Here is an 18,525-nt window from a genome sequence, read left to right on the forward strand (position 1 = left end):
TCCCCCGTCATATGTAGGGTGAAGGGTGTAAGAACAAATAGACACAAATTTATCTGCTTCTAGAGAGTAGGACACATCTACAATAGAAAGCATCCAAGAGTAGGGTGCCTCTTTAATAGGAAGTATCCCAGAGTGGGGATGCAAGCATCCTAAACTTGCAGGACAAATGATGTGTTGGATTACGTGTCATTTTACATGACATTACATCATGTTACTTTACTTGACATGATGCATTATATTTCATGACATGGGTACTAATTTTAACTAATCAAAAAGCACAAGTATCTCAAGATGTTTTAATTTAAACGTCTTTCAAGCTGCATAATATGCCGAAAAGTTTACATCCTTAACTCTGCCCAAGACATATTCGTCTTTTTTGTACAATGGCAGGAGCAATTTCATTCTGGTTTTAAGCATCATTTGTGCCCAGATGTGTAGACAACAGTTCTTTGGTGTGGTCATAAATGTCACAACATTGAGAGTTACACTAATAGTATTTGGAGTGTTACAATAGCAAACACATGTTCCTACCCCAACTTCAGTGTGAAACTCAGTTCCAAGTTCATGCTATCACAATTTGACAAGCAAAGCATTAAAAATATTTAGGTATGTAAACTGCGATACAGTGAGGACTTACCTCCATAAGGGGAGCATCAAAGTAATTTTGGAAGAGAGAAGCATCAATAGTGGCACTCATGACAATAACATGCAGTTCGGGGTTATGCAATAATGCACGACGCAGTAGAATGGCTAACACATCAATATTGGTGTCACGTTCGTGAGCTTCATCTAATATCACATGTGTAACACCAGTCAAAACTGAATTTTTCTGCAAATGGTGAAGAAGCATGCCTGATGACATATACAGGAGACCTCCTGGTCCTTGTGGCATACGTGACTGCAATCTTACATGGTAACCTACTGTATCACCAACCTGTGAACATGAAAATAAATTTTCATATGGCATTTGTTTCTTGTTTAAACTAATTACTGCGTACAGCCTAATGTCATCATGCCTACATACTTCCAATACCATTTCACATAATGATATAAGTACAAGGCTGAAATATTTTGCAGACACTGTTTTTTAATATTAAAAACCACCTTATTCTGATCTGTCATTTCATTGGTGTACATCTTTATGCAATAATAATACCCTTTCAGACCTCTGTAAATTCAGTTTACTATATTATGCCAAAGCTTAACACATTATTTAAAAAAAAAAAAAGTGCATATAAACAACACTCTTGTACATCATTTTTCATTCAGGTTTCATGTGACTGAATGAAAAATCTACACCTGTTCTGGCATGACTAATAATACTGGAATTACGACCGCTTACTTAAATTAAATGCATGACTCCTGCCTTCCTACTATGATTTAACTGGCATTAACCTTTTTTATTTATTTACAAGGAAAATCACCATACAGTCACATGTTTTGAGAAGGTATTTTATTTTGACAAGTTTCAGAATTTCAATATGCCATCTTCAGACCCCATATTAACTTTTTGTATAGGCATTCAGATGCATCAGTATTTACATACTGGAGCCATCAGTATCTGGATACCGCGAATTTGTCAATCGAACGCCTCCTTCAAAGACTAGACAACAATGGATCGACAACAAACAATGGATCGACAACAAACAATGGATCGACAACAAACAATGGATCGACAACAAACAATGGATCGACAACAAACAATGGATCGACAAAGATGAACATTTTTAGGGTTAAAATTCAACTACAGTTATCACTGTTAGGGTGTCTCTCCACTATCCATCCATGTGCCATTTAAGTCTTGCTGTATCCTGCTTACCCAAAAATGACTTTCCTCCTCTTACTTCAAAATTCTAAACTTTCTGCGAAGCAACACTTTTCCCACAATAGCGTTTTAATATTTAAGCTAACAGTGCAAAAATTTGTTTCATAAATTAGTGAACTACAGAACAGGTTTGTAACACAAACAAATAGTTTCAGAAAACACGTCACTTAAATCTATACTCGATGTAAACAAATTTCTCTTCTTCACAAAAGCTTTCCTTGACATTGCCAATCTACATTTTATTTCCTCTCTACTTTGACCGTCAGCAGTTATTTTGCTTCCCAGATAGCAAAACTCATCTACTATATTTAGTGTCCCATTTCCTAATACAATTCCCTCAGCATTGCCTGATTTAATTTGACTACATTCCATTCTCCTCGTTTTGTTTTCGTTGATGTTCATTTCAAACTCCTTTCAAGGCACTGTCCATTTTGTTCAACTGCTCTTCCAGGTCCTTTGCTGACTGACAGAATTACACTGTCATTGGCAAATAGCTAAGTTTTTATTTCTTCTCCATGGATTTTAACTCCTACTCCAAATTTTCCTTTTTTTCCTTTACTGCTTGCTCAATATACAGATTGAATAACATTGGAGATAGGCTACAGCCCTGTCTCACTCCCTTCTCAACCACTGCTTCCCTTTCGTGCTCCTCGACTATAGCAACTGCCCTCTGGTTTCTGTACAAATTGTAAATAGCCTTTTGTTCCCTGTATTTGGCCCCTGCCACCTTCAGAATTTGAAAGAGTATTCCAGTGTATGTTGCCAAAAGCTTCCTCTAAGTCTACAAATGTTAGGAATGTAGGTTTGTCTTTCCTTAATCTATCTTCCAAGGTAAGTCGTAGGGTCAGTACTGCCTCATGTGTATCAACATTTCTACAGAATCCAAACTGATATTCCCTGAGGTCAGCTTCTACCAGTTTTTCCGTTTCTCTTTAAAGAATTTGTGTTAGTATTTTGCAGTCATGACTTAGGAAACTGATAGTTCAGTAATTTTCACACCTATCAACACCTGCTTTCTTTGGAATTGGAATTATTAGACTCTTCTTGAAGTCTGAGGGTATTTTTCCTGTCTCATACATCTTGCTCACCAGATGGTATCTATCTTACCCCTAGTGATATATGCCTCTACATCCTTCCATTTGTCCTCTAGCCATCCCTGCTTAGCCATTTTGCACTTCCTGTCGATCTCATTTTTCAGATGTTTGTATTCCTTTTTGCCTGCTTCATTTACTGCATTTTTATATTTTCTCCTTTCATCAATTAAATTCAATATCTCTTCTGTTACCCAAAGATTTCTACTAGCCCTCATCTATTTACGTCTTTGACCCTCTGCTGCCTTTACTATTTCGTATCTCGAAGCTGCCCATTCTTCTTCTACTGTATCTCTTCCCACCATTCTTGTCAATTGTTCCCTAATGCTTTCTCTGAAACATTCTACAACCTCTGGTTCTTTCAGTTTGTCCAGGTCCCATCTCCTTAAATTTCTTCTTTTTGTTGTTTCTTCAGTTTTAATCTACAGTTCATAACCAATAAATTGTTGTCAGAGCCCACATCTGCCCCTGGAAATGTCTTACAATTTAAAAACTGGTTCCTAAATTCTGCCTTACCATCATGTTGTTGTTGTTGTTGTGGTCTTCAGTCCTGAGACTGGTTTGATGCAGCTCTCCATGCTACTCTATCCTGTGCAAGCTTTTTCATCTCCCAGTACCTACTGCAACCTACATCCTTCTGAATCTGCTTAGTGTATTCATCTCTTGGTCTCCCCCTACGATTTTTACCCTCCACGCTGCCCTCCAATACTAAATTGGTGATCCCTTGATGCCTCAAAACATGTCCTACCAACTGATCCCTTCTTCTGGTCAAGTTGTGCCACAAAACTTCACTTCTCCCCAATCCTATTCCATACTTCCTCATTAGTTATGTGATCTACCCATCTAATCTTCAGCATTCTTCTGTAGCACCACATTTCGAAAGCTTCTATTCTCTTCTTGTCCAAACTATTTATCGTCCATGTTTCACTTCCATACATGGCTACACTCCATACGAATACTTTCAGAAATGACTTCCTGACACTTAAATCAATACTGGATGTTAACAAATTTCTCTTCTTCAGAAACGCTTTCCTTGCCATTGCCAGCCTACATTTTATATCCTCTCTACTTCTACCATCATCAGTTATTTTGCTCCCCAAATAGCAACACTCCTTTACTACTATAAGTGCCTCATTTCCTAATCCAAGTCCTTTGCTGTCTCTGACAGAATTACAATGTCATCGGCGAACCTCAAAGTTTTTATTTCTTCTCCATGAATTTTAATACCTACTCCGAATTTTTCTTTTGTTTCCTTTACTGCTTGCTCAATATACAGATTGAACAACATCGGGGAGAGGCTACAACCCTGTCTCACTCCTTTCCCAACCACTGCTTCCCTTTCATACCCCTCGACTCTTATAACTGCCATCTGGTTTCTGTACAAATTGTAAATTGCCTTTCGCTCCCTGTATTTTACCCCTGCCACCTTCAGAATTTGAAAGAGAGTATTCCAGTTAACGTTGTCAAAAGCTTTCTCTAAGTCTACAAATGCTAGAAACGTAGGTTTGCCTTTCCTGAACCTTTCTTCTAAGATAAGTCGTAAGGTTAGTATTGCCTCACGTGTTCCAACATTTCTACGGAATCCAAACTGATCTTCCCCGAGGTCCGCTTCTACCAGTTTTTCCATTCGTCTGTAAAGAATTCGCGTTAATATTTTGCAGCTGTGACTTATTAAACTGATAGTTCGGTAATTTTCACATCTGTCAATACCTGCTTTCTTTGGGACTGGAATTATTATATTCTTCTTGAAGTCTGTGGGTATTTCGCCTGTCTCATACATCTTGCTCACCAGATAGTATAGTTTTGTCATGACTGACTCTCCCAAGGCCATCAGTAGTTATAATGGAATGTTGTCTACTCCCGGGGCCTTGTTTCGACTCAGGTCTTTCAGTGCTCTGTCAAACTCTTCACGCAGTATCTTATCTCCCATTTCATCTTCATCTACATCTTCTTCCATTTCTATAATATTGTCCTCAAGTACATCGCCCTTGTATAAAACCTCTATATACTTCTTCCACCTTTCTGCCTTCCCTTCTTTGCTTAGAACTGGGTTGCCATCTGAGCTCTTGATATTCATACAAGTGGTTCTCTTCTCTCCAAAGGTCTCTTTAATTTTCCTGTAGGCAGTATCTATCATACCCCTAGTGAGACAAGCCTCAACATCCTTACATTTGTCCTCTAGCCATCCCTGCTTAGCCATTTTGCACTTCCTGTCGATATCATTTTTGAGACGTTTGTATTCCTTTTTGCCTGCTTCATTTACTGCATTTTTATATTTTCTCCTTTCATCAATTAAATTCAATATTTCTTCTGTTACCCAAGGATTTCTATTAGCCCTCGTCTTTTTACCTACTTGATCCTCTGCTGCCTTCACTACTTCATCCCTCAGAGCTACCCATTCTTCTTCTACTGTATTTCTTTCCCCCATTCCTGTCAATTGTTCCCTTATGCTCTCCCTGAAACTCTGTACAACCTCTGGTTCTTTCAGTTTATCCAGGTCCCATCTCCTTAAATTCCCGCCTTTTTGCAGTTTCTTCAGTTTCAATCTGCAGTTCATAACATATAGATTGTGGTCAGAATCCACATCTGCCCCTGGAAATGTCTTACAATTTAAAACCTGGTCCCTCAATCTCTGTCTTACCATTATGTAATCTATCTGATACCTTTTAGTATCTCCAGGATTCTTCCAGGTATACAACCTTCTTTCATGATTCTTGAACCAAGTGTTAGCTATGATTAAGTTATGCTCTGTGCAAAATTCTACAAGGCGGCTTCCTCTTTCATTTCTTCCCCCAAATCCGTATTCACCTACTATGTTTCCTTCTCTCCCTTTTCCTACTGACAAATTCCAGTCACCCATGACTATTAAATTTTCCTCTCTCTTCACTACCTGAATAATTTCTTTTATCTCGTCATACATTTCATCAATTTCTTCATCATCTGCAGAGCTAGTTGGCATATAAACTTGTACTACTGTAGTAGGCATGGGCTTTGTGTCTATCTTGGCCACAATAATGCATTCACTATGCTGTTTGTAGTAGCTAACCCGCACTCCTATATTTTTATTCATTATTAAACCTACTCCTGCATTACCCCTATTTGATTTTGTATTTATAACCCTGTAATCACCCGACCAAAAGTCTTGTTCCTCCTGCCACCGAACTTCACTAATTCCCACTATATCTAACTTTAACCTATCCATTTCCCTTTTTAAATTTTCTAACCTACCTGCCCGATTAAGGGATCTGACATTCCACGCTCCGATCCGTAGAATGCCAGTTTTCTTTCTCCTGATAACAACGTCCTCTTGAGTAGTCCCCGCCCGGAGATCCGAATGGGGGACTATTTTACCTCCGGTATATTTTACCCAAGAGGACGCCATCATCATTTAATCATACAGTAAAGCTGCATGTCCTCGGGAAAAATTATGGCTGTAGTTTCCCCTTGCTTTCAGCCGTTCGCAGTACCAGTACAGCAAGGCCATTTTGGTTAATGTTATAAGGCCAGGTCAGTCAATCATCCAGACTGTTGCCCCTGCAACTACTGAAAAGGCTGCTTCCCCTCTTCAGGAACCACACGTTTGTCTGGTCTCTCAACAGATACCCCTCCATTGTGGTTGCACCTACGGTACGGCCACCTGTATCGCTGAGGCACGCAAGCCTCCCCACCAACGGCAAGGTCCATGGTTCATGGGGAATTTTATTCAGTGCGGAAGATTGTGCAATCGGTTTGTGAGCGCATAGTAGACAAACATACATACATTCATTTTTATATATATTTTATATATATATAGATTTCAATGTACATGACTATTTCAGTTTCGTTTACGAACAACATTTAAAGCGAGTTTTACTTCCAAGCCTTTCGTCTGCTTTCGTGTTAGCATGACGCGCAATTTGTAGTGCCAGCACTGCAACTGGTAGGCGTGCCTTGTATGCCCCCCCCCCCTCCCCCAGCGGCTCCTCCCCCTCCCCTCACCAGCCAATGCTTGCTTCCTCCTCTCCCCACACTCCCCTCGCAACTCTGCCGTCTAACAGTTAACACACTGTACATTCATATATTGCTAACATAAAGAACTCCCCAAAATTGTAACAAATGCTGTCGCTGAACTTTATGAGGTTATACTGGTGGCAATATAATGCTAAGCCCCACACACTGTGTTATCTTGGTGCATAACCAGGATCTGCATCACTGTCATCAAGACTGTCATTACCACTCTCACTAGAAGTCCATCTACTTACTTGGTTAGAAGATTTTGACATCATTGTCATGTTGACACAGTCATGATGCTTTTTTCATCCAAAGAGAAGAACATAAACACTGTGAGGCATAAGCTGCAGATAAATGCATTCTAGCAATTCAAATAGATCTACTTGTTGCCAGTATGTACAGCAGGAGAAATCACACCAGATAGCACGATCAGACTAATTCTCACTACACTGAGCATAAGGACTTTCTTCTGACAACTCCTTCAATTGGTTACTAGAATGATGTATAATGTGCGTAGTAACAAATATACTGATGATGGATTATATTCACTTTACATCTATTCCTATCTTGAAGATATGTACCGGTTCTGGAATTTTAGATAGTTCGAACAGGTATGGTGTAGAGGTCATGTAACTGAACAAAACCTCTTAGAATCCCACAACACTATACTAGGTACTGGTTAACACTGCTGCAGGCTGGATGAGTGAATATCGTGGACCATCAATGTTTTGAGGACTAGCTTTGGCTACAGACTCAGTGGGATACCACAGCAAGTGCTGCATGTTGGGACCGTGTGAAAATGGGATCCAAGCATGAAAGGTGGACAAAAGCCAAAGCGTATAAATATTTTCCTGCCTTATCCACTCCCAAAAACCTATTCATGTTCTAATTTCTGGCTCTCGCTATGAATCTGCATGGATCCTTTGCGGTTTCTTGGCTTTTTAAAAATATTTGTGATTTTCGATTACTCTTCTGTACATATGTCTGTTCATCATGTCTTCTGTTGTTATTCCCCATTTCTCTGAGTCTTCTGCTCCTTTGATTCTTATTGTGGTGGTCTTTCATTTCTTGGTGTGTTCTCAGACTCTCCTAGTCAATTTGTTGTTGTTCACCTGGCAGGTATGCCCAGTAAACTTCAAATGTGTATTTCTCATTTCATTTGTCTGTTCATTAGGCCATGTGTTCATGTCCTGGTGTTTCCTTTTCTTACAATTTATATATACTGAAATGGATGGATTTGTTTCTTTTTGGTTGATGCTTCTGAGCATTCCTTGGGTCACAAACACACTTATTATAATAAAATTAATCTGTATCAGGAATCAGTTGAGCCATCTGGTGAGATCTGCAGGTTGTTGATCTTGGAAAGCTGTAGACATTTCTCCTGAGAGGTAAGAAACGACACAATGGTGAAGTAGAAAATGGACTGTCAATTTAAAACAAATAACAAATGAATCGCCACTGATGGCTGAAAGTAGTGTGTATTATTGTGTTATGGAAAATAATCACCACCTTCCATCAGTGGGGGATACTGTCTATATAGCTGATGGAAGAGGGAAGAGTTCACACATTGACTTCAATGTGCTAATGTATTATAACTTCCAATAACTACTTCCACTTGTTTAAATGTGAGTGGCTGCCCAATATAATTTATGCTGCATTTCTGATGGGGTGAATAGTAGTCAGATAATAGTTAAGCGTGAGCAGGGAACACAGAATTTGTTTAAGTTAACACAGTGGCAGAAGCACATTTATTTTATTTTTAATTGCTTTTTAAAGGAGCAAAGGCCAATGTATGAATTAACTACAGATTCATTATTATCTGTCAGCTAAGACTGAACTTCCTAGAAGATATTTGTATTTATCACTTTTTGATGTAGTTCCTTGACCTCACCTGATTTTTCTTGTGTTATTAAATCAGAAGATTTGTTATTTAACACACAACAATATCTCACATACAGCTAGAAACAAAAATGGTCTTAAATAAGAATGCAAAAAGCAGTGGTGTAACATATCCATAAGGTGATATGATACCCGCTACATATCTCTCTGATGGGTGATAATTGTAACAGCTGAAACCATTAATTAGTTATATAGTTTGAAATCTAAGCTGGAGAGCCTGTCATTGATTTTCACATTGGAACACACACACACACACACACACACACACACACACACACACACACACACACACACACACACAGAGAGAGAGAGAGAGAGAGAGAGAGAGAGAGAGAGAGAGAGAGAGAGAGAGGCCACATGTCTTCAAGGTGGGGCAAAAATTGCAATATGACCACAAGTTGTGGCATCTGCTGGACACTGGAATTTTGTTCCATGCTTTTATGTCCAATATTGGAGAAGTACAGCATGCCACTGCATAAAGAAGGTGCAGTGACAATAGAGATCATGTCATGGCAAACAGATGATTTATCTGCCAAATTGTTCTATTCATTCAAATGTCAAATGCAGTTCATGTGGTGTCATGTTGAATGAACAAATACGAATTGTTTCTGGAGCATTCCTTCATGCCAACAAACAGTAGACAGTTCAAAGTAGTAGTATTTTCTATTATTTAATAGAAAGTTGCCATCATTTCTAAATTTACAGCTCTTCAGCCCCAGGGAACTGATATGGTGATTAAGTTGAGAGAACATGACCAATACAAAGTAAAGATGAAAATATAATTTGCAGATGCAATCGTTCAGAGCTGAAAATAGCAGCACTCAGTCTGAAGAAACACACACATTTTCCAAGACCTAGCACCTCATTCTGGTGGCCCTGTGCAGTGCCCAAAATAAATTTGTACTGAAAATTGATGAATCCGAAGAAGACAGCTTATATTAAAAGAAATTCAAGAAGTAGTTAACAACTTTTTGAAGTGAAAAAGTTTTGAGGAATTTTGCTGTCATCACTGACAACCAAGTCAACAGCAAAATATTACAGTGAAGTGTCAAGAAATTACTACTACTACTACTACTACTACTACTACTAATGAAATTTGAGAAGAACGAACCTGTCAATACATACTAATCGAGTTAATCAACAACAATTATATAGTAGAAGGATTTATAGTTATTGGCTATGAAGAGTGGTGGCTGAGACTACACAGGACTATGTTTTCACTTATTTCCAAAACGCCATCACAACTGCCAGTAGTAACAATGTCTGCTGCTCACTGTCTTAGCAACGCAGTATGGTGAGCAAAGAAGACCATTCCTCGTCATCCTTGTGACTCTGTGAGTCATGTTAGCAAATCTGTGAGCTGTGTCAAATCCAAGCTGATTCAGTTTTGATTGTGCTGGTGTTGTGTTTAGTGGGTGAGGAAAGTGTATTTTTGTTTTAAAAGATAGTTGCTAGCAGAAAAAGATTAGTTACAAACTTAAGGTTGAATTAATTGAAAGCTTGTGTTAATAAGGAGCAACATTTGGAAGACCAATTTAAAACTTACACTGAACAGTTAACCACTCAATTAGATGCAATGATACATCTACATCTACATGGATACTCTGCAAATCACATTTAAGTGCCTGGCAGAGGGTTCATTGAACCATCTTCTCAATTCTCTATTATTCCAATCTCGTATAGCGTGCAGAAAGAAAGAACACCTTATATCTTTCCATGCAAGCTCTGATTTCTCTTATTTTACTGTGGTGATCATTTCTCCCTATGTAGCTCAGTTTCAACAAAATATTTTCACATTCAGAGGAGACAGTTGGTGACTGGAATTTTGTGAGAAGATTCCATCACAATGAAAAATGCCTTTCTTTTAATGATGCCCAGCCCAAATCCTGTATCATTTCAGTGACACTCTTTCTGTTATTTCGCGATAATACAAAATGTGCTGCCTTTCTTTTAACTTTTTCTGTGTACTCCATCAGCCCTATTGGTAAGGATCCCACACTGCGCAGCAGTATTCTAAAAGAGGACAGACAAGCGTAGTGTAGGCAGTCTCCTTAGTAGATTTTTTACATTTTCGAAGTGGCCTGCCAATAAAACACTGTCTTTGGTTAGCCTTCCCAATATTTTCTGTGTCTTCCTTCCAATTTAAGTTGTTCGTAATTGTAATTCCTAGGTATTTAGTTCAATTTACGGTTTTTAGATTAGACTGATTTATCGTGTAACCGAAGTTTAACGAATTCCTTTTAGCACTCGTGTGGATGACCTCACACTTTGTTATTTAGGGTCAACTGCCAATTTCTGCACCATTCAGATATCTTTTCTAAATCATTTTGCAATTTGTTTTTATCTTCTGATGACTTTATTAGTCAATAAATGACAGCATCATCTGCCTAAGATGGCTGCTCCGATTGTCTCCCAAAAACGTTTATACAGATAAGGAACAGCAAAGGGCCTATAACACTACCTTGGGGAATGCCAGAAATCACTTGTTTTACTCGATGACTTTCTGTCAATTACTACGAACTGTGACCTCTCTGACAGGAAATCATAAATCCAGCCACATAACTGAAACGACATTCCATAAGCACGCAATTTCACTACAAGCCGCTTGTGTGGTACAGTGTCAAAAAGCCTTCTGGAAATCCAGAAACACGGAGTCGATCTGAAATCCCTTGTCAATAGCACTCAGCACTTCATGTGAATAAAGAGCTAGTTGTGTTTCACAGGAACGATGCTTTCTAAACCCATGTTGACTGTGTGCCAACAGACAGTTTTCTTTTGAGGTAATCCATAATGTTTGAACACAATATATGTCCCAAAATTCAGCTTCATATCGACGTTAACGATATGGGCCTGTAATTTAGTGAGTTACGCCTACTATCTTTCTTGACTATTGGTGTGACCAGTGCAACTTTCCAGTCTTTGGATAAGGATCTTTCGTACAGCGAAGGGACGTATATGATTGTTAACTATGGAGTTAATGCATCAGCATACTCCGAAAGGAACCTAATTGTTATAGAGTATGGACCAGAGGACCTGCTTTTCTTAAGTGATTTAAGTTGCTTCACTACTCTGAAGATATTTACTTCTATGTTACCCATGTTGGCAGCTGTTCTTGATTCAAATTCTGGAATATTTACTTCGTCTTCTTTTGTGAAGGCACTTCGGAAGGCTGTGTTTAGTAACTCTGCTTTGGCAGCACTGTCTTCGATAGTATCTCTATGGCTATCGCACAGAGAAGGCATTGATTGTTTCTTGCCGCTAACATACTTCACATATGACCAGAATCTCTTTGCATTTCCTGGTAGGCTTTGAGACAAAGTTTGGTTTTGGAGACTGTTAAGAGCATCTAGCATTGAAGTCTGCGCTAAATTTCAAGCTCTTGCAGATTTTGCATCTGTTTAAATTTGGCATGTTTGTTTCGTTGTTTCTGCAACAGTGTTCTAACCCGTTTTGTGTACCAAGGAGGATCAGCTCCGTCGTTTGTTAATTTATCTGGTATAAATCTCTCAATTGCTGCTGATACTATTTCTTTGAATTCAAGCCACATCTGGTCTACACTTATATTATTAATTTGGAATGAGTGGAGATTGTCTCTCAGGAAGGTGTCAAGTGAATTTTTATCTGCTTTTTTGAATAGGTATATTTTTCGCTTATTTTTTGAGGATTTGGGGATTACAATATTCAATCTCGCTACGACAACCCTATGTTCACTAATTCCTGTATCGGTTTTGATGCTCATTATTAGCTAAGCATTATTTGTTGCTAAGAGGTCAAGTGTGTTTTCACAACCATTTACTATTCGCGTGGGCTCATGAACTAATGGCTCGAAATAATTTTCTGAGAATGTGTTTAGCACGATTTCAGTTGATATTTGATGAGTACCTCCAGAATTAAACACGTATTTTTGTCAACATATTGAGGGTAAATAAAAGTAGCCACCAACTATTATCATATGAGTCGGGTACGTGTTTGAAACCAAACTCACAAATTTCCATTGAACCTTTTAGCAACTGTATCATCAGAATTGGGAGGTCGGTAAAAGGATCCTATTATTATTTTATTCCACTTGCCAACAATGACCTCTGCCCATAGTAACTCTCAGGAACTATCTACTTCAATTTCGCGACAAGTTAAACTACTTCTAACAGCAACAAACACGCAACCGCCAACCCGTGTTTAGCCTATCCTTTCGGAACACCATTAGGTTCTTCACAAAAATTTCGGCTGAGCTTATATCCGGCTTTAGCCAGCTTTCAGTGCCTATAACGATTTGAGCATCAGTGCTTTCTATTAGCCCTTGGAGCACTGGTACTTGCCCAACACAGATACGACAATTTACAACTGTTATACCAATGGTTCCTGTATCTACGTTCTTCCTGTGTTCAGCCGGCACCCTTTGTGACTGAAGCCCTTCTTGTGTTTTCCTGAGACACTCTATCCTAAAAAACTGCCCTGTCCACGCCACACAGCCCCTGCTGCCCGTGTAGCCGCCTCCTGCGTATAGTTGATACCTGACCTATTCAGCGGAACCCGAAACCCAACCACCCTCTGGCGCAAGTCGAGGAATCTGCAGCCTACACAGGCGCAGAACCGTCTGAGCCTCTGATTCAGACCCTCCACTTGGCTCTGTACCAGAGGTCCACCATCGGTCCTGTCGACTATGCTGCAAATGGTCAGCTCTGCTTTCATCGTGCAAGCAAGACTGGCAGCCTTTACCACTTCTGTTAGCCACTCAAAACCAGAGAGAATCTCTTCTGATCCAAAGTGACACACATCATTGGTACCGACGTGAGCAACCACCTGCAGTTGGCTGCACCCTGTGCAGCGATGATGGATGGTAATAATGCTAATTTAGCACAATAATTAGTCTCAAGATGCCAAGCTAAATGTGAACATAACACACAAAGTGTTAGATTGAAAAACAACTCCAGCAGAGACAAAGGAACAAACAACTGCTCAACTAAATGACAGACTACAATTCACTAGTGCTGATTTAAGGAAACCAATAGATAAGCAGCTACAGAAACTTTAAGAACATATCAGAGTGTCTCACAACGAAAAATTACAAATACAGTGGAACCTTGCTTAATGAGCACTTCCCATAACATACAATTCATATAGCGAGCAGAACAAACTGTAAAAAATGCCTTACTTAACAAGCGATGTTTTGCTTAAAGAGTAATGACGATTTAGTACGACTTCACCAGCTATTCTCACTTGATGGGGGAACGTTCAACAATATGAAGACCTTTCATTGTCAGCAGCAGCATATGAACAATGTCTTAGTACATATTGCAGTCTGAGTTTAGCACTCTTTCTGCTACCATCTTAGCAATCGCATATTTTTCTGAATTTGTGTTCACACAGTCTTTCTTTGTGTGCAAATTTTAATAACCTTTGTAGAAATGTCCTTTAAGATAAAGTCTTAAGAAGGCAACCGCAAGAGAAAGAAAATGACCTTAGAAATGAAATGTAAAATCATTGAAAAATGCAAACATGGTGTGATCGCTTCCGATTTAGCATGCATATACAATCAGTCTACATCAACTATTTGCTCTATACCAAAGAACGAGGACAAGATTAAGGAGATAAGGCGCTTCAAGAAGAAAGAAAGACAAGAGTATCTAAACAATGGTTTCGTATTCTGGATGATCTCGAAAGGCTGCTCCTTATGTGGATAAATGAAAAGCAATTCCAAGGCATCATTTGTGAGAAGGTGAGAATGATTTTTGTCAACCTCGTTAAGAAGACGCCACATTCATCAGCAGCCAAAGAATTGTTTAAGGGAAGCTGTGGGTGATTCGAGAAGTTTAAGGGAAGAACCAGCATCCACAGCATTGTGAGGCAAAACTGAGCAGCGAGCTCCGACACAAAGGCAGCAGACAACTTCATCAGCAATTTCAAGTTGCTTGTAAATTCTGAGTGTTATTTGCTGCAACAGGTTTTTAATAGTGACGACATGGGTCTATTCTGGGAAAAGATGCTGAAGCGTACCTTCATAACAGCAGAGGAGAATGCACTGCCTGGTCGTCACAAGCTAATGAAAGACCACCTCACACTGCAAATGCAAGCAGCAATTTGCAAATTAAACCACTGCTGTTTTACCATTCAGAAACTCCACGAGCCTTCAAGAAGCGTAAAGTCCAGATGAGCAGGTTAAATGTGATGTAGAGGTCCAAAAACAAGGCTTGGATAACATGTGATCTCTTTCGTGATTGACTCAACGAAGTGTTTGGTCCTGCAGTGAAAAAATATTTGCTAGAGATGTAGCTGCCATTCTATGCCTTGGTTGTTATTGACAATGCCCCTGGCCATTCTCCAGGCCTGCAAGACCACCTCCTTCAAGAATTTCGATTCATCAAGATACAATTTCTGCCTCCCAGCACGACTCCGTTACTCCAGCCTAGGGACCAGAAGATTATTTCTAACTTCAAGCAGGTCTACACTAAAGCACTCTTTGAGCATTGCTTTGAGTTGACTGAAGCTACCAATCTCACTCTCAGAGAGTTTTGGAAATATCACTTCAACATCATTGCCTGCATCAAGATGATCAAAAAGGCATGAGAAGGAGTTATCAAGAGAACTCTCACTTCTGCTTGCAAGAAGCTTTAAGCTGGAGAACATTGTCAAATGTGGCTCCAAGACATCTGAGTCAGTACCTGTGCATTTGGCTAAGAGCATGGGACTAGAAGTGGATAACAATGATGTCTATGAGCTTGTGGAAGATCACAGCCAAGAAACGACCACCAAGGAGCTTATAGAGGTGCAGTGTGTTTCACAGCAGGAAGTTGTGGAAAGATGTTCTTCGGAGGATCCAGCAATCTTCTGGTGCAGTAAGAGAAATGCTGAAAGCAGTTGGTTGCATCACACATTGAAAATCGTCACCCTAATAAAGCAATGATAATGCTATGTTGCATTTTTGCCAAGTGTCGGCTACAGATAGGTTCCTAGTATAAAAGACTTAGTTATGTATCATGAATATGAAGTGCGTAATACTGCGAGATAAATTGTTTTGCTTAACAAGTGTTTTGCACTACAAGTAAGATTTTTGAATGTATTATGCCACTATGCAAGGTTCCGATGTAAATAAAAAAGTAGCCCATCCAGTTGGCTGTGTGGTCTAACGCACGGCTTTCCGGGCGGGAAGGAGCGCCTGGTCCCCAGCACGAATCTGCCCAGCGGATGTGTGTCGAGGTCTGGTGAACCGGCCAGTCTGTGGATGGTTTTTAGGCGGTTTTCCATCTGCCTCAGCAAATGCGAGCTGGTTCCCCTTATTCCGCCTCAGTTACACTATGTCGGCGATTGCTGCGCAGACAAGTTCTCCACATATGCGTACACCACCATTACTCTACCACGCAAACATAGGGGTTACACTCGTCTGGTGTGAGACATTCCCTGGGAATGTCCACCGGGGGCCAAACTGCACAATAACCCCGGGTTCGGTGTGGGGCGGTGGAGGGGTGAAGTGGACTGCGGTAGTTGCTGTGGGATTGTGGACCACTGCAGCTGCGGCAGGGACGGAGCCTCTCTGTCGTTTCTAGGTCCCAAGTTAACACACAATACAATACAATACAATACAATACAATACAAACAACAAAATATCCAAACTACAATGAGTCATTTCAACTAACTGGGGAGTCACATTCCTATATTAATGTGACAATGTGACATAGCACAAAATTAAGTTTATGAACAATTTAGAGACAACAATAAAGATTTAAAAGAAACTAACCCTCAAGACCTCTCATGAGAAGAAGTATTTGCATCCGGTCTATCTGGCCTGGGCACAAATTAAGCTGAGTATATCTAATCTTGGAAAAAGAAGAAGTCTTACAATGTATGGATGATCTTTGAAAATAAATGAATAAATGCCAAATGCACTGAACATTATTTAATGAAACTGATTTACTATGTGAGGAACAAAAGAAATGTAACCAAACAGATGCTATACACTATTAATAGAAAGCTTTCTGAACAGACAAAATATTTCCCTAAGCAAGCATTATATGCAGATAACCCTGGAATGCACTCTGCATACATGTTCCATAAAAGTAGCACACACAATACTGAACGTTTGTTGTCAGTTGTACTTTGGCAGATATCTCTCTAGTTTGCATGATGTTAGTAGAGTTCCTTTTTTCTCATGCAGCTTATGTCAATGATTCTGCTGTTGTAGTACACTTTATTTCCCCCCTAACACTGTGGGATATATGGCTGTTATCAGTTCTCCTGATAACACTGTCCATGATATGTTTGTTTGCAATCTACTTCAGAAATACTCTTCTTTTTATCTTTTGACTAGTATTCATCTTGTAAATGGTGCACGAGTTTACTGCAGACACATTTAGAAAGCGGATAAAGCAAGGGCCACTACAGTTGCTGCATAGATGGTCACATGTGCCCATGCCTCCCGTAGTGCAATTTTATGAAGTTACAATTTCTAGCTTTTTATCAGCACCTGTCTCTGCATCTATCTTGGCAACACTATGCACTGATAATATTTGCACCGCTGAGTAAGACTTCCTGAAAATATAAGAAACGATGCTCATTTCTTTTCTGAAAACAAATGAACTAGGCACGAAATTACTCGTTCATTTGTGTGTGTGTGTGTGTGTGTGTGTGTGTGTGTGTGTGTGTGTGTGTGTGTGTAGAATCTCCAGAATCTATTAGGGTAAACACTTTTATTCCATATTTCCTAAGATTTTTGCGCAAATACTGCCTAAATGAGCAACGACCTCGAAATCGAGAGTAGTGTTCATTGATCATCAAGACTCTGGTGGGGTACAGACTTTCATGAAGTTTTACCAGAAAACAATGTATAGCACACAACTTTTCAGGCTTCTTTCTCTCATCCTGGTCACTGATGTTGTCATCCTGCCCCCACATATCCCTGAAGTGGAATCAGAAGCTCTATGGGTTCCAACAAACAGTAGTATGCCAAGAAATGCCTTCATATCAACTCACTCTGTAACTTGAGCATCATGATTTCCTCTCAAAATTTTTGTACATTTTCAAATATTACATGTTATAGCCAATCTGCCAATTATCTTCACATTGAAATAAAGGAATAAGGCTGGTGTCTTTGCTCCTTTTGCTGTGCCTTGAGCTTCAGGAAAATGTGGACAGTTTGGCACTGGTTCTCTTTGAACAGACAACAGAACTGTCAAATATGCGCGATATAGGGTGAGAAAAATTGTGTTATGAAATTTTAACCCTGGATAGCTGATGCCAGCAGGAACCAAAATTACTAATGTTTTGTAGATCAACAATGCAGAATTTCTAAAATACAGAAACTTGGTGCCACACACTCTGATTGGCCTCGGCACTGCCCTGTTGCTGGGTGCTCTGGACAACGCATGACCATAAATGCTTATAAATGCTTTGCCTGTCGGAGATCGCAATGTATCCACGGTAGCCAACACACTCTGTGGGCAAATCCACCGGGGTCCTCACACAGCCATTGTAGTTTTATGATAAGACATACCAGGAAAAAACCTGTGAACAGCTGTTAGTTCGCATACAAAAAGGCTGTTACAAATTGTGTCGACTCTGAAAAGGGGCTTTTTTTGTAGCTACGATGTTGTTGTTGTTGTTGTTGTTGTTGTCAGTCCAGAGACTGGTTTGATGCAGCTCTCCATGCTACTCTACCCTGTGCAAGCTTCTCCATCTCCCAGTACCTACTGCAGCCTACATCCTTCTGAATCTGCTTAGTGTATTCAT

The 18,525-nt window shown here is 39.6% G+C and overlaps 1 protein-coding gene across 3 annotated transcripts in view; it reads right to left on the reverse strand.

Annotated features, from left to right (window-relative positions):
* The window catches only part of LOC126484184 (ATP-dependent RNA helicase DHX30-like), a 317,910-nt gene that overhangs the window by 182,552 nt on the left and 116,833 nt on the right, over window positions 1–18,525 (reverse strand). For 2 of the 3 annotated variants that reach the window (XM_050107596.1, XM_050107598.1), the window contains one exon: window positions 638–934. The exons of the other annotated variant lie outside the window; for it this stretch is intronic. In XM_050107596.1, the coding sequence (XP_049963553.1) occupies window positions 638–934 (297 nt within the window). The remainder of the gene's footprint in view (window positions 1–637; window positions 935–18,525) is intronic. 3 annotated transcript variants of the gene reach the window in all.

Source organism: Schistocerca serialis, chromosome 6, assembly GCF_023864345.2.
Source record: "Schistocerca serialis cubense isolate TAMUIC-IGC-003099 chromosome 6, iqSchSeri2.2, whole genome shotgun sequence".
Taxonomy (NCBI): Eukaryota; Metazoa; Arthropoda; class Insecta; order Orthoptera; family Acrididae; genus Schistocerca; species Schistocerca serialis.